The sequence below is a fragment of the Micropterus salmoides genome, unplaced genomic scaffold (genome assembly GCF_014851395.1).
Source record: "Micropterus salmoides isolate LMB-PRFRI ecotype aquatic unplaced genomic scaffold, ASM1485139v1 Ms_hic_scaffold_3, whole genome shotgun sequence".
Lineage (NCBI taxonomy): Eukaryota > Metazoa > Chordata > Actinopteri > Centrarchiformes > Centrarchidae > Micropterus > Micropterus salmoides.
In genome coordinates this window covers 7,363,662-7,380,374 of record NW_024042261.1, presented here as the reverse complement: position 1 = coordinate 7,380,374, position 16,713 = coordinate 7,363,662, and the positions used below count along the sequence as shown (strand labels likewise).

The window sequence follows — 16,713 nt, the reverse complement described above, 5'->3', positions numbered from 1 at the left end:
GTTATGTCACATTTACTCTTCCGTACCCCTCAGCGCTTGACTAATCCAAGTGTTGCTTACAGTTTTATCTGTAAATCCAATCTAAGAGGATTTCTCAGTAATGCAAAGCCGCCCTCCAACATCCCCAACTCCCCCTTTGTCTGTTCCAAGATATGGTTCTGATCTTTGTTATGGGGTATTTAATCCACACACTTTTTGTTATTGTTGGACATGAACCGTGGGTCTGAAGGCTACGGTAAATCAGAGAGGAGCTGAGGAAGCATAGTGACTGTAATACGTCTATACAAAGGGGTGAAAAAATGACAATATGGAATGCATAAATGACCCTGAAGAGTACAATTCTTGTGAACCTCCAGACAGTTCAAACATGCCTGGGATACATTTAAAGTGAAATCTCATAAAAGACAACCGAGCAGCTCACCAGCGTCTTGTAAAATGTATCACCCACCTCAGGCCAAGGAAATAATGCGTGTGAACAAGAGTTGAAGATTTACAGGATCTTGTTTAGCAACTTTATTGTTTTAGTAAATACGCTCAACAAACAACCAGCAAATTGAAAAGACTGTGACACAGTCTGTGCTAGCAAACGGGGACAGATTCACAGCTTCAACATGCATGACACAACTCACACATGTTCACAAGTGACAGCGTAGAGAACCGCCAGACACAGGATGTGAAGGTGAAAAAGAGTGCAACGGTGAACAGGATTATAGTCCACAGTGGACATGTACAATGGCATAAATGGCAAACTGTTCTAATTAACATTTGGCATAAATATGTGAAATTCCAAAGACAAACATCACAGTGCGTTTTCTTAATGAACAATGTAACATCCAACATCGACTACTAATTAAAGGAGATAAGTTCAGCAGCATATTGCTGCCACTGTTAATCAGTTTTTGTTAATAAGAAAAAAAATGTCTTGCATGAACAAAATCTTTTTAGATATTTTAAGATATTTTTTAAGTTCTTATGATTTAACTTTCTGGTTATTAATACATACCATTTTATGTTTTGTGCATCTATGCTTCCATCCAGATGTAAGAAATTCAAAATCACATTGGTGCTGCAATTTTACCTTACTCATAACCTTGTATTTTGCAAGTTTAGTAAAGTATCGGAGTACCACATACTGTCCCCCCCCGACTCCAGCCCTCCCCCCTTTCAGATGAAGGCTACACTGTCCTTTTTTTGGCACTGACTGGATCTTCTTCTTCTTCTTCTTCTTCTTCTCTTATAATATACCTTCTTAGGTTATAACAAGAAACATTTCTTGTTTTAATCACATACACTGATTTTAGGTAATAACAAAAGAAAGTTTTGTAACATGAGATAAAGTGATAAAGTAGTGACAAAAATATAATAATAAAACATGAAAAGGATCTTGTTAAAGATAGAAAATGCACTTGTTATAATTCCACACTGAGACTATATTTTATGTCACAATTGCAGCACTATACAGCGGAGATAACATGTATGTAATCAAAATGTATCTAACATTCAGCACAATTTGACACAATAAAAAGAAGACGTGTTAATAGTGTCGATGCAGAGAGCTGGAGCTGGGTGCTTATGTTCTACTAAGGTATGGTCAGTGCAGGCCAAACGTCATCAAGTCACCCTGTAAGGCAAAATCCAGTTAAAAGCACTTCATTAGAGGGGACACTCCTCTGCCATCAGCACTGCCATCTCACTCCTCCAAAAAGTTGTCATTTAGAAAAATCAAGCAAATAAATAGGTTAATAAATAGACACAAGTTAACAAAATGAAAAGGCTTTTAGGACAAGGATGAGACCACTAAACCAGGATACAAGTGCAAAACACTGGAATGATAGTAACATTAAGATCTGACTTTTTTTTTTTTTACTTACAATTGACATAACGACTTTAAGTCTGAACATTTTGGAACCTTAAAATGTTGCCAGAAGAAGTTAAGAAACTCTGATTTAGATAATTACATCATCACTCTGGCCAGCTGCAGTATTTTAAAAGTGTCAAAACATTATGGTTACACGTGTCTGTCATAGAGATAAGAAATAATTATAATAGCTAACATAGTTTGGATACTTTTCAGTAAACTTAGCCAACTGGAAAAGAAGCACAGATTGTTGTGTTACCACCATAAAGGCATTATGCTAAGGCAGATTCACAAAGTGCAAAAACCTACCAGAGCAAAGGTGGTGGTCGGGGAAACAGGACTGAATAGATACACTGGCTCACTACAATTTATCTGACAGGAATGACACAAGGGATCAAATGGGTTTTTACTAAATATTGGTGGAGGAGCAGCAGCTTGTCTAAAATAGAGTCAGAGGAACATCAGAAGACGCTATTACACCTGAATAAAATATAATTATACTACACATATTTAACGAGTGAGCAGACAGTTTAACCCCTCATCTAGTAACTAGATTGATAGCTAGACGAGATGCGTCAGCATCTGTCTGACTCATGATCAGATCTACCCAACAGAGCCTGCATCGAGTTAAAGTTAGTGTCAAGTCTGAATCAAAGTTAACAACTTGGCCTCTGCAGGTCCATGTTGTTTTAATGTGCTTGCCATTATGTTGGTTTATATTTACATTGTTGTATTTCTTCAACAGAAGTAGTGCCAATTCCATTGCATTGGGGTGGAGGCAGACATTTAGAGACCGAGAACTCAATATCTGGACAAACAAAACCAAAGCTATCAGCATGGCCAGACACCACTATAATCCCAGATACCAGAATAAGTGAGAAAATACGCTTCTATGTAACTGGCCAACCCTTTAAGCCTGCTAGTTAATTAGCCTACTATCAAAGAAAGTAAGAATTAAGTTCTGTCTTACAGAAACCTACAAAAAAAAATTTTGTTTTTTTGTGGAGCCCACTTCTTATAGAATTTAGATATTAACTGCAAAGACAATTCTCCAAGGGACCTGTTAAAAGAACTGTGACGCGTCTGTGAAGCCAGTAAAATAACTTATGGCCAACTCTTCACCACACTACATTATAGTATGTATTTTGCCTGCACCTGGGAACATGCAGGTTAAAAAACATCACTACCAGAGACAAGCAATCCCTCAGGAAGGCTCAGATTTAGGAAGTCTAGCTCACATTTTGTCAGAATCACATGTGTGGCTCTATTCAGAGCCAGTGGGATGTTGAGGAATGGGTCAACTGAGAATAAAAACACTGATGCTAAATCCCAATAGAGCATTTTGAGATTTAAGTTGGGGGGGGGGGGGGGGGTTTCTACCCAGAATGGATGAGGGCAGAGTGTGAAGACCATCTGAAGTGAGTTTATTCAAAGCCGGAGAGTTTAGCGAGCAGGAAGAGGCTGGATGTGGAGATCAGACGAGGCTTTGCCACATGTTTAGATCTGAACGGCACGTCAGACGTGTTCTGAGATCTAACACAAACCAGGTGCTCTCATGTAATCAAAGCTGCTTCAAATGTAGATTGTGTAATTGTGTGTGTCTGTATACAGGACACCGTGTTCAAGAGTGTTACATGTCAACACATCAACACATAATTAAAGACAGGCCTCAGTGACCTCTGGAGTTTAAAATGGGGACAGAGAAGATTCAGTCTCACCAGAAACATTCACGTACAGTCCGGACGCAGAGCATTAGTAGAACAGGAGCAGCCTCGCTGTCACACAGCTTTTCACAATCCATCTGCGGTAACCGATCATTTAGGCTGATGGGAAATTAAAGCTGGGTTTGCAGGCGTTTCTGTGGGTTTTCTCCTCATGCCAGCAGCTTCTCTGGGTTCTTGGAGAGGGTCTGCAAGAGGCTCCTCTGGAAGTCTTCCTCAGGTATTTCAGGAACCAGGAACTCCAGCAGAAGATCCAATACGCAGTAGACCAGGTGTCTAAAGGAACACAGGACCAGCAGTCAGAATCTTTTCTTTAGTGAGTTGATGTGAAAGAGACTCGGTAAAGATATGCTTTCATCACATAGCTGATGTGAGGCCCATTTGGTTAGACTTGGAGCTCTATAACTGAAGCTATAGCAATCCCAGGGAGTCTTACAAGTCTTATTTGAAGTTCTGAAAAAAATAATAGCATCTTACTTTTGTTAGCATCAATGTCTTCAATGTATTGTGGTAAACAGCTGTACTCTGAACTCATCGTGCAAATTTACAACAGACACAAACAACAATAAACAAATGAGGAAGCAGAGAGGGGCTGTTAGGGAAAAGCGGACAAGCTCAGAATCCGAGCTCAGATTCAGACAGAACACAGCATTGCTCACCCACTGACATTTCCCAGGAGTACAATGGGCTCCATCATTATTAAATGGAACAAATTTGAAACCAGTAAGACTTCTTGTGGAGCCGTCTGTCTGGCCAAATTCAGTATCCATGCAATAAGAGCCTTAATCAAATCCAATATGAAAAAGTCCTGGAAAAAGTGAAGAGTTTCAATATTTTCTTTATTCATGCATCTTGATGTCTGTCTCTGGCCTCTGTATATCAAATCAAAACGCCACATGAAGGGGAGCTGACTGAGTCCAACCACGGTTTGTTCCTACATCTGTAAACCTCTTTAGACCTCTCCAGATGTTGTTTACTCAACTGTCTGTTGTTTAGTGAAGAAATTAGTCCACACCGTATGATTTCAGGTGACTCTGTGTGCAAGTCAGCACGTATACTCCCTGGCCACTTGATTAGCTACACCTGCTTGTTAACAAAAGCCAGAGCCTCCAAACAGCAAACCATGTGTCTCCATCCCATAACACAAAGCATGCAGGCAGTACTGTTTCAACATCAGTATTATTGTTGTTATTACTGTACTCCAGCATATACTATGAAGGAGCACCTATCCTGGATGCAGAACCACTACATTGTCATTAAATTCTTATTTTAGCTCTACATGAGGCTGAGTGATGCTTTGAGCTAAATGCTAACATCAGCATGCTAACATTCTCAAAATGACAATGCTAACATTTTTTTATTTAGCAGGTACCATTTTGACAATCCTAGTTTAGTGTGTTAGCATGCTAAAATGTGGGGCCACAAATTGCTTTCCCCTTCTCCATGTACCCCCCCATGCACTGGTGCCCTAGGCAAATAGTCCATGTCTTCTATACATTGAACTGCAACCACTGTAATAAAGTGCCCATTGAATGTATGGGGTATATTCACCTGTTAATGTAGGGGTCTTGAAAAGAGTCCAGTGCAGTCTGCCAGCTGAGCTTGTACTTCTCTGAGCCCAACATGTCTGAGACCAGATCTAGAGACACAAAGACATGGAGAATTATGTAACAGTGTATAACCAGCTGTTTGTTGTGTGTGTCTATCCCTCTCTCAAAAGTGTAGACGCATAACATAAACAAAACATGTGATGAGGATCCCTTACATTTGATTATTAAAGAATAGTGACCAAGAGACATCCTAAACAGGACATTTTACAGTTTGTAATGCAAAATGGTTAATGGTCTGTATTTGTATTTGTCCGACCACTCATAGCGCTTTATACTACATCAGATTCACCCCATTCACACACGCTGACGAGCAGAGGCTAAGGTTCCAGCTGCTCATGAGAAACAGAACTTAACTCATTCACACACCGATGGCTACGCCACCAGGAGCTATTTGGAGTTCAGTGTCTTGCCCAAGACACTTCAAAATGTGGACCGGGAGAGCACGGAATCGAACCAAGTAATGGACGACCGCTCTACCCCCTGAGCCACAGTCGCAGATTGTAAATGATTAGTCTAAAATTGTCGAATAATACTGGTCATGCGATGTACTGGTCGGGCTCTAATTCAAACATTTTGTGCTCAGCATTGTCACTGCTTGTTTATGTACCTGGTAGGAGTCCCATCAGACAGTGTAAGGCTTGTTGCCTGGTGCTGTCCTTCTGCTGCCGGCTGCGTTCACATTGAGGGGCCATAGGCAGAGCTCCGCCCGGCCACACAGCCTCCTGGATGACCTGCAGGTACACCACCCAGTACCTGGTGCATGTCAGGTTGGCTACACTCACATCCAGCCATCTGAAATTTACAAACATAACAGAGGTTTAAAAACTGCCGTCACTCATCTCTGTTACTCAAACTACGGTATCTGTGTTGTATTTTTGGGATTTGGGTGGACTGAAATGCTCCCCTCTTGAGGCCTGGTCACACCAGCATATAAAACGGCAACATTCAATTAATTTCAATACAATTGCCACATCCAGTGGATTCGCTCGCAGGGGCGAAGTAAATCTGTTCACTCACAAATTTGACCAATACCAAGCCATCGTAGGGGCAGTGACCTTTAAGGGGACAAAGAGCCACACAGTCCAAAATGCAGGAAGCTACCAAAGCTCATTAGCTGTGTTGCACCATTCACTTTCACACAGTCAAATTTGGCCCCAACTCCAGCTCCGCAGTGCCCCAGGAAAGAGAAAGGACGAAAAAAGCCATCTGACTGGCTGGACCAAAAATAATCACTGAAACAAACAAAACTGCTTTTCCTGCCGTTCCATGTTTTAATAAAGTTTTATATCACCAGCAGGTGTTTGAAAAGCCGTTGCTAATGGCAGCTGGCATTTGTGAACGCTGCTGTGAACATGCTATTAGTTAACAATACCTACATCTGACGGCCACATATACTGAGACAAGCAAATCATACTTATTAAAGTATCTTGTAAAAGTGTGATAGGCGATTACTTAAAATACAGTTATTTTTAATTCATTCTAAATGCTCCAGAAATCAGGAGGCGATCTACATAAATAATGTTTTTGCCAGCAGAATATTCAGTATATCAGTATTTGTGGTCATGTTCTCAGTCTCCAACAGAGCTTAACCAGGTCATGTGACACGCTTCAGTAAGAACAAATATCACTGGGACACTACAGAAAACTGCAGCTGAACATTTAATATCCAGGAATTCACATCAGCTACACTGCAAGAGAAGCTGGTGTTGTATTTGATTTGACATCTTGCCGTTTGTTGACTGTGTAAATGAAGACAATTAGCGTTTATGTTACATTTGATTTAATGTTGAAAAGGGCACCTTTATATTGTAAATAAAATATGCTTTAATGTGATAATAGTAATTTTCTTCAATCATATCATTATAAGAACTTTTTGCTTGAGCCAGTTATTATTGCAACATATTACGATATTGTTGTTAAGAATGACATTTAATACATTAGTACAAAAAAAATACATATAATAATCCCAATATTTCCAGCAATATTTCAAAATGTTATTTTTGAGCATTTTTTATTTTATTTTGTTTTTTATTTTGTCTTTGTCTATTAATCAGGACAATCAGGGCGGAGTCGATTATTCAGACCAGTGTGCAGTTGGTGAAGAAAATGTTAGGGGGAGTAGTAGTAGAGAGAACTTAGAGAGAAGCTCAGGGGTACTGACTTGTGCTACCCTGGCTGGGCCAGCTATGGCGTTAGCCGTTACCTCGCTAGCTAAAGCAGTTCTCCTCCTAGCCCAGCGAGTGGTCACTACATGACCAAGCATACGAGTGAATGTAACTTTGTGGCATGACCGCCACTTTACATAAAAGTATGTCAGGACACAATGACCTTGACAGCAGTTGGTTAACCTCCTGACTTTAAGGTCCCACAGAACAGTCAATAAGTTTAATGTGTTGTGACCTTGTCATCATGCCTGACCTGACCAGTACTGAATGATCCTGACCTCAGACCAGCCAATCCCTTTAAATGCCTCACTGCATTCCCACACGGATTTGAAACTCAAAGTGCAGCAAAGGCGTGCAGCCTGGCACAGTCTCACACTGGAAGTGATCTCAAACATTTCCCTGAGGTCTTCCAACTAACTGCTGGATTTAAGGTCTTGTGATGAGTAAATTCAACAGGCTGTGTCTGGGAGACGCTGACCCTTTTCGTCTTGACCTGACCTTTTTTACACCAAGATTTACCGTTTGAGGCATGGAAACACAGCCAGTCGGCATCCAGACTGGAGGGGGTTATTTAAAGCACAAAGTCAAAGCTAAAAGCAACATCTCAATGTAGCTCAACTATTCAAGCGCTGTACAGGTCAGGACCATAAAGCTGTAGGAGATACTAGCAAGTTGGTAGTAGTCTTCAAGACCATGAATACGATCATTTCAGATACTGTAAGAGGAATTGAAGACACCCAACTGAAGTAACACTGTGCAGATGATGTTATGTAACATTGTTCAAAACCTAAAAAAGAACCAGGGACCTCTGTTCTGCCTCTTTTGCTCACTTCATGTGGCCCCTAATGAAGTTATTTCATTAGCTTGTTCTGGCCAGTGACAGTGCTGCACTCAGAGAAGCTAAGGATAGACAAGTGATGCCAGCCACAATTTTTGGTTTCCACTATTTCACATTCTTTAATCCCTCAGTATTTCATAACAGCGAGAGAGAAGCCAAATCGTTCATTTCTCAAGTTGTACAACTGCAGAGGAAAAACAGGCGTCGGAGACTCTCAGGACTTAATTAATTTCTGAACTGGCCGACCCCCCGGTTTGTGTAGGAACTTTCCAAAAATACCAAACTGACAGGCTGAAATTGGGGAGATATAAACAAACTGATGCACAAGAGATTTAAAATGACAGCTGAAACAATAAGCTGAATAATTGCTTCATCCATCAACAGATTGAACTATTTTGATAATCAACTAATTGTTTAGTAGTGTAGATCTGTGTGTAATATTGTACATGTGTGCTGCTACGTCAACTGTGTTTTCTCGAATGCCCAAGACAAAATTTCTCCTCAGGGAGACAATAAAGGCTAATCTAATATAATCATTTTTAAAGCAAAAATGCCAAACATGATTTGACAAGTGCGTGGAGATGTAGGAGACTGCTCAGAGATTTGTTGTAGAAGTCAACCGACTCAGTGACTGAGGAGAAATCAGCAGAGGAGAGATGTTGGAGGTTTATGGTCAAGGTGTCCGCGCTGATCTTTTTCAGGAGAACAGATTAGACGCTTGTCTTTGGTGTGTGAGGAAAGGACTGGTAGCTCCATTGAGATGGCCTTGTGGTCAGACACACCCAGATCATGGACCAGAAGGTTGCTAATTGGGAGCATTGTCAAGGGGAAGGGGAAGTGCTGCGAGCTGTCTCCGGGTAGCTGTAACTGGGTGGACAGACTTCATTAAACGCTGAGTAAACCCCTGGCTGGTACCATGTTTCTGTCAGGCACATGAAGTCTAATCCCTTGTCCATGATGTGGTCCTATCTGAAGGATGGTTTCTTTGTGAGGGATTGTGTATTGAAAAGTACTATTTTGAGTGTTGATGCTTTGGTGAATCTCTGTAGAGGACGTAGTACACTGGAATCCAATAAAGGTTTTCTGGCCCGCCTGGTGTGGAGAGATCTCACCCCGTGTTCCCCGTGCTGCTCACCTCGCAATGTTTTCCGTGTTGCTAGCACCGAGAGTGACACTGCTCTGATGAAGCGGCAGACGTGCGACAGTGGTCCAGATGGTTGGAATGTTTGAAGCAGGCTGGCCAGGCTGATGGTAAACAAACTATCGATGGGAACTTCTGTGGATGTAACGCAGAGGGCGATGAAGTCCAAGTTCTTTGATGGCTGTAATGCACGTTGCAATGGAGCAGTTGTTGAGATTTAGCAGCTGTGGGATAGAGCACTTGAGCGTAATTTTTTTTTTTTTTTATTTAAAACACAAAACAGTCAGTGGCTGCTGTATAAGAAGAGAAATACATAAATAATAACAAAGGAAGGACATAGCGAAATAAATAAAAATAAATTTGGCCCCACCTCCAGCTCCGCAGTGCCCCAGGAAAGAGAGAGGAATTAGATAAAAATATAATTCAAAGTAATATCATCTGTCCAAAAGAAATTTGTCAAACACACAGTTAATTTTGATTGCCTTCTTGTTCTTAACTTTTTTTAATTGTGGTGCTTTAATGATGCAGTTCTTGGAGAAAGTGTGGTTTGGAGTCTGTCCATTTTTTCTTGTGGATGTGGAATTTCCCCAATACTAATACCAACTGTACAAAACAAATTACGTCTTCTTCCTTCTCGTTTCTTTCAAAACATATAAGAATGTCTTTTTCCTGAAGTTAAAACATTTGTCCAGTTTTCCTTTTCATATAAAGTTCAACATCCCACCAAAACATTCTACAGTATATACATTAATAAAATAAATGACATGCCCTGCGATGGACTGGCGACCTGTCCAGGGTGGCCCCCTTCTTTCACCCGATGTCAGCTGGGACTGGCTCCAGCCCCCCGCGACCCTTTACACAGGAGAAGCGGTTGACGATGGATGGATGGATATATGATGTAATATCTTAGAGGAAACCTCTTTTACTTTGTTGTTAAGACAGAATTTGTCTACAATAAGCCACATTTTCTGCCAATTTATTTCTCCATAAAGTGAAGTCCAGAAGAGTCTGCCTGGAGACAGAGTTATGCCTTGTATGCAGTTCTTGATATATTTATTTGAACATTTATTTTTAGTAAGTCAATTTCTCCAAGGAATATACTACTATTAAATGGTTGGATCCTTGACACCTCACTAACCGAACCTCTAAGAAGTTGCAGCACACTCCTTGGCACAGCTTACCTTATTTAATCAAATAATCTTTAAGTTACTTAACTAGGTCTCCCCACTCCATTTGAGTAGTTATGTTACTATGTTGCTGTTGATATTGTTGTTGAAAAGAATCTAAATAAGTTAATTTTGCAGTGTTTTAATTGTCAGCAAGGTCACCTGACATTGCCTCATTTTATGTTGTAACCAGTGCTTTGTTCCCAACACTTTCTGACACTTCCTTTAGAAATGATGATAAAGAAATGTCATCCTATACAACTCGAGCAATTTTCCAACTCAAATTTAATGTTAAATAACTAAATTCCCCAGCTCCTGAGCAAAGATTGTTTTAGGATTAATCAAAGCTATCCTCATGTAACCAAGCTCCCCCAAGTGGACAAAATAAGTATTACATGCCATCGTCTGAAACGCTAACCTTAAGGTTGAACTACTGAGAAGTTTTCCTTTTATCAAATGCTTAAAACTAAGAACGGTAGAACCGTTTGACAATTAAGGTTTGATTGTGGGAAGATATTTTATTACAATACGCGCAAATAGATTTTTGAATAGATATATTAAAAGTTTAAAGAAAAGTGGAAACAAGCCCTCCCTCGGGGGAACAAAGGACTGCCCTCTGGGAACCACGCCCCAACAAACAAAAACAGCGACACACGCTCTTGTTCGCACTCTCGTCATGTTCTCTTCAACTGCACTTCGACATGTGCCCCCGTCTCCCGGCAACGCCCTAAGAAGTTCAACCTGGCGCAGCGAAGGCTCTTTGTTCGTTTCAAACCACACACGCTTTCAGCAACTTCCAGCAACTTTACTTGCTTTTTATTTGCTTTGGTTTTGTTTTGTTAAAGGTTATCAGACCGTTAAGTTACACCATTTTAATTCAAGAACGACCAAGTTCTTTTTAAGCTTTATTCGTTGAGCTAACTTCCACTGATCCCACCGACAACCCAGCCACGTGGGCCCGCCGCCAGTAACAAAGGACGACCAAACTTCTAACCCGAGCCAGGGTTGAAAAGGCCCACTGCAGGGTTGAAAAGGCCCACTGCAAGTTTCTTCAATAAGCCGACAAAAGACGGACCTCCGGAGCAATTCCCTGGCAGAGAAAGTGGCCGGCCGACGGTTTTAAGCCGTCCTAACTGAGAACGCGCGGAACTCCGCCAGCGTGAGGCTGCCGACCAGCAACTCGGCTGGGAGAAACGACAAGTAGTAAGACCAAAACCAGTGATGTCTAATAGTTTGTTAATAGATTATCTTTAATTCTTAAAACTCATAGCTTGCGTTCATTAGCTGCCCGTATGAGTCAAATTCTCCCCACAATAGAACCCACATTCTCATTGTTTACTCATTGTTTAGCCATTGTTTATTTCTTTGATGTATATGTAACCGCATTTATATCCAGCTTAGTTAGTTAATAAACTTCACCGTAATCAAAGGAATTGTGTGTGTGTATTGCCTGTCTCCAAGTCCCTGCCACGAGAATTTACCCCTTCGATATGAGACTGACTGACTGATTTAAGCTGAGTGATTATTAACTAACTGATCACTAGTGAATAATTGTATAATTATTAACCATACCCAGGGAATCCAGAGACCCTGGGCGAACGGAATCTCAGGTGGTGCCCCGCGAAACTAGAGATTTATGAATTAATATTCTCTGAATATTAAAATTCATAATTTTGTATTAATTGTCATACATTTATAAAAACATAAGTAGACATGCTACACATATTATAGGGATTTATTTTTATATTGAATATTCTTGTTGTTCCAAATGTAGTAATTAGTTGGTGAAAAATTATGCTTGTAAATTAATTCCAGGCCAGCAGAGCTTATTTATGAAAATTTGATAACTTTACAGGTAATTTTTCAATTTTATAGTCACATTTTAATACAAATTCAATTCCGCCCATTAAATGAAATATATTTTTAGGGAAGGTGATCCAAATATTATCTTTTTCTGTAATTAACTTTAATTTAAATTTTGAAAGTATTGTTTAAAGTTTCAAAACTTAAGACCCTCAGACCTCCATTTCTTTATGTGTTACATAAGATATCTTTCTTTAAATAATGAAATTTATTCCTCCATATGAAATTAAACAGGATTGTATCAAATTTTTTGTATATCACAGCCGGCATTTCCAATGATAAGGAGACAGACAGATCTGGATATGCCCAGTACTTGAGCTTCATGACGGTTGCCGAAAGTGTTAGCCTGGAGCTAGCCATTAGCCAAACTCAGAGATGGAAGACTGTCAGGCACAGGGAGAAGATGGTCCGTATCATGGCAGCGGGGTGCACGAGGCACAGAGGACTGGCTGGAGGCAGCTGACAGCTAGCTACCAACTGCAGAGGTATCGGCTTGAGGCAAAACCGGACCAGCACAGCTAGATGGCTGCCTGAGTATCAATCCGTGCAAAAAACTCAAAAAGAAATACTGTTCAGAACGAGAAAACGGCAGAGAAGCCGCGAACAACAAACGCCAGCGTCCTCTCCACTCCTCTCAACTTTTCAGACTGTCTAATGAAACAAGAAATTCCCCGATAAAGCCATTTTACACTACCTGCACAGCAGCAAACAGCAGACAGGCACAGCTAGAGACTAGCCGGTGATGCCGTGGCCCATCCAGCAACTGAAGAGCCCTCGCTCAGGGGAACAAAGGACTGCCCTCTGGGAACCATGCCTTAGCAGACAAAAGCAGCGACCCATGCTTGCTCGCTCTCTTGTTCTTGTTCTCTCAAACTGCACTTCGTGGGCCCATTTATATATATATATATATATTTTTTTTTTTTTTTTTTTTTTTTTTTTTTATTGTGAGCCATATATACATATATATGTATCAATCAAAAAACATTTTACACCAAACTAAGTTTGACATAACCAGCTTTATGCGAAATTGTTTAAAAAGTGGGGAAAAACATCTTCTATCAACATTCGTAGGCAACATGGCTACAATGTTCTCCAGTCAGTAGCGAGTCAACCTCTGCCAAGGTCAGTAAACCTTCACTCATAGGATCGAGGCTCAGACTCTGTCTTCACAAATGCACTGCGGAGCACAGTTATTAGGCAAAATGTATACCTAAGGATTAAATCTATTGTTGAACAAACACAATGCTCTCAGTAAATCCAAAATATAACTGAACCTCAAACCGGAATGTTTAACTAAGGAAAGTGAGTTTTGTCTTGTTCAGGAGATTAACTAAGTGTGCAGAATCATTAGGCAACTAAATTACCAAAATCATTTCTATCAAATTACTTATTTATTTTTAGGGTGTAACACCACAAAATAACAATTCCAAAAATATTTAGTGACCAATATTTATTTTCAATAATTGCTATGAGCCTTCCATCCATGGAGTCACCGTTTCTTGATCTGTTCACAATCAACTGTTGCTGAAGCAGCAACCACAGCCTCCCAAATGCTGTTTAAAGAGCTGTATTGTCTTCCCTGACTGTAAATCTCACATTTGAGAAAGGCCCACATGTTCTCAACAGGATTCAAGTGAGGTGAGGAAGGGGGCACGGTCATTATTGTGGCATCTTTGAGGCCCTTGCTAGCTAGCCAAGCAGAAGATCATGGCCTTCTTGAAAACTGAGGACTTCTTCCTATACCATTGCTTGTATCTTCCAGAAACTGGACTCATCCACCTGGTCCATCAAAAGTTACCAATTTTGACACTTCAACTTCCTGACTTTGGTCATGTCTCTGAGTACTTGGCATCTTGGTCTGAACACTCCAGGTAAGTCGCAGTTCTGCAGTATGGTTTCACCGGAGGATAGTGGGTTTCTGGTAGCTTCACCTTTAATTCTACTCAAGTCTTTTGCAGTTAATTTGCACCTCTTCTTCCCCAATGCGCCTTTTTTGCGCCATAGGCATTTTACAATTGTTGACTTTTCAGTGTCAGTTAAACGTCTTTTTTGGCCCATTTTACCAGAAGTAATGAAGCTGCCCTAATAACCATGCACACCTTGACATAAGGGGGATTCACTTTAATCACAAACTCCCTCATTACACAAATACAAGTTTGGTTAATAATTATTCATTCAGAATACTTACTTGCCTAATAATTGTGCATACAGTGTATAAACATAAAACATTTATTCCTGTTTTGAAAAACGGAAGAATTTACCCAATAGCTGCAGGATCATAATAGTTTATATTTCCATACACAAAAAGCGAGGATCATTCTGATTTCAGTTCAACTTTAAGGGGATTTTTGAGGGCAAAATCTGCGAATAAAAAATAAAAATATAAAAGAAGGGCAACAAATATTCACAACAACACAGATAATTTATGTTGTAAGCGACCTTACCACTGAAGCCTAGGCTCATCCCCAGTAACAACAGTGTATTTTGGTCGAGGCTGTTTAAAGCTCAGCAGGTGGACAATGAAGTTTGTCTCTTCAGCAGCTCATACCAGCCAGAGACAAGCTTTCTAAATCCCACTGAGTTATGACTGGCCACCTCAATTGGGAACCTATGGACAGTGAGACCTATAGTCACTGAGAGCCAGACACAACAAAAGCACCGTGACATTATTAGGACTAATTTACAGTTTGTCAGGGATTTCACAGTCACTTTAATGCTATGACCATAACTCTTTAGAATGATTAAATCTCCTGATGGCTACAGGCTGCTGCAGGAGAAAATGTTTCTCATTCCTTAAAGGGCTTCGGTGACTGCCACACATTCATTTTGACATTTCAGGTTTTGACCGGGAGACGCCGTGGCATCAACTTTTCTGCAGTGGTAGGCAAAATGTTACAAGATATACTTGCATGGTATCCTGGAACAAAGCCAAACGTAGGCAAGGAAGAGACTCATTTTCCTGAAGGCGGTTGTCCACAAATACGGAGGCACCGTACATTTAAGGCATTCCCCTTCATGGTTTTCTACAGTGCACCGTTTGTCTTGTTGCCATGACACAAGAAAGAGAGACTGAGGTTGAACAGCGGTTGCCTCCCAGGTCAATGCATCGAGCCTGCCACAAGTCAAGCGATACGCTGCTACTGTGTGTACAATGAAGAGCACAACTTACTCTTATGTATCTTATGTACACAGTCAAACAGAGCTGCAAAAGAGGTTAAAGGTTCACGGTGAAGAGTTTATACTAGACCTTGGAAGCAGCTTTTGACTTGTTGTTGTTGTTGACTTATGTATGGTAAAAGCTCAAAAGCACCAGAGTAAGCATCTAAGTGGACCTAGTTGAGATTTTTTTGACAGTTGCTGTTTCAAAGGTCAAAAGAAGAGGTGGAAAGTAACACTTACTATTAGCACACAGGGCTGGACTGGTAATCTGGCATCCTGGGCAAATGCCCGGTGGGCTGCCGTACCTTTGGGGCCGATGTAATGTAAATTATTTTATTACTATTATTATAAATTTATTTATATAACTGTTTTTAAAAACGGGACAACGATTGGCCCATAAAGCAAGGACAGCGGCCCATTGGGTAATTTTCTATACTGATGCTGGCCCAATCACATCTCTTACTAGCCCCCCACCCTCTCCCCCTCTGCTCTCGCGTTGCAGGCCAAAAAAAATCTTCAGACGGAGGCAGCCAAATGCGCGAAAATAACTGATATTTTTGCTACAGCAGTTTTAAAATCAGCTGCAGTACCCTGTGTAGTGCAGGCACAGGCACTTGAAGGAGTAAAGGAGAGCTGTAGCCACTGCCAGGCAGAAGAGGAGGCGTGTGTTAGCGAAACAGAGTGACAAAGTGACAGTGCAGAGTGAGAGAGAGCAGGAGGAGAGTGGAGGGAAAGCAGTAAGCATGGAGTAGCTCAACCTGTGGGGAGGGAGCAGAGAGGGAGGGTCCTTTACACCAGGGACGCTGGGGACATGTAGCCACCATTTTTTTGAAAGCATTTGTTAAAAATGTTCTGAAAAATAGCTTGTACCAAGAAATGTTAATTAACAAATAAAAATGCTATAAGAAAGGTTTATTTGTACTAAAGAAAACCTGCAAAATGTAAATATGTAAGAAACCTCTGCATTGTTCAAAAAAATCTACTGAAAAAAAAGAGCTTCTGATTACTGCATTATATTTTATTATATTTTTTTATTGTGAATTGTCACCTGCCACCTGAAATTTGTGCTTCCCTTTATAAAAATAAAGACATTTCCACCATAAATTGGTGCAGAAAATGTCTCCACAATGCAGGAAAGTGTTCAATGCTAAAAATCTTCTGGGGGAGGACCGCCAGTCCAATAATTCTTCTG

General features: G+C 40.6%; 1 protein-coding gene across 4 annotated transcripts in view; it reads right to left on the bottom strand.

Moving 5' to 3' along the window:
- Window positions 1–482: 482 nt before the first annotated feature.
- snx19b (sorting nexin 19b) overlaps window positions 483–16,713 on the bottom strand; it is a 51,563-nt gene continuing 35,332 nt past the window's right edge. For 2 of the 4 annotated variants that reach the window (XM_038692748.1, XM_038692749.1), the window contains exons 12-14: window positions 5,797–5,981; window positions 5,131–5,218; window positions 483–3,855 (exon numbers count right to left, since the gene is read on the bottom strand). In XM_038692748.1, the coding sequence (XP_038548676.1) occupies window positions 3,732–3,855; window positions 5,131–5,218; window positions 5,797–5,981 (397 nt within the window). In that variant the 3' untranslated portion in view covers window positions 483–3,731. Of the gene's footprint in view, window positions 3,856–5,130; window positions 5,219–5,796; window positions 5,982–16,713 lie in introns of those variants that run through there. The other 2 variants (XR_005440525.1, XM_038692751.1) reach the window with 2 other exon arrangements.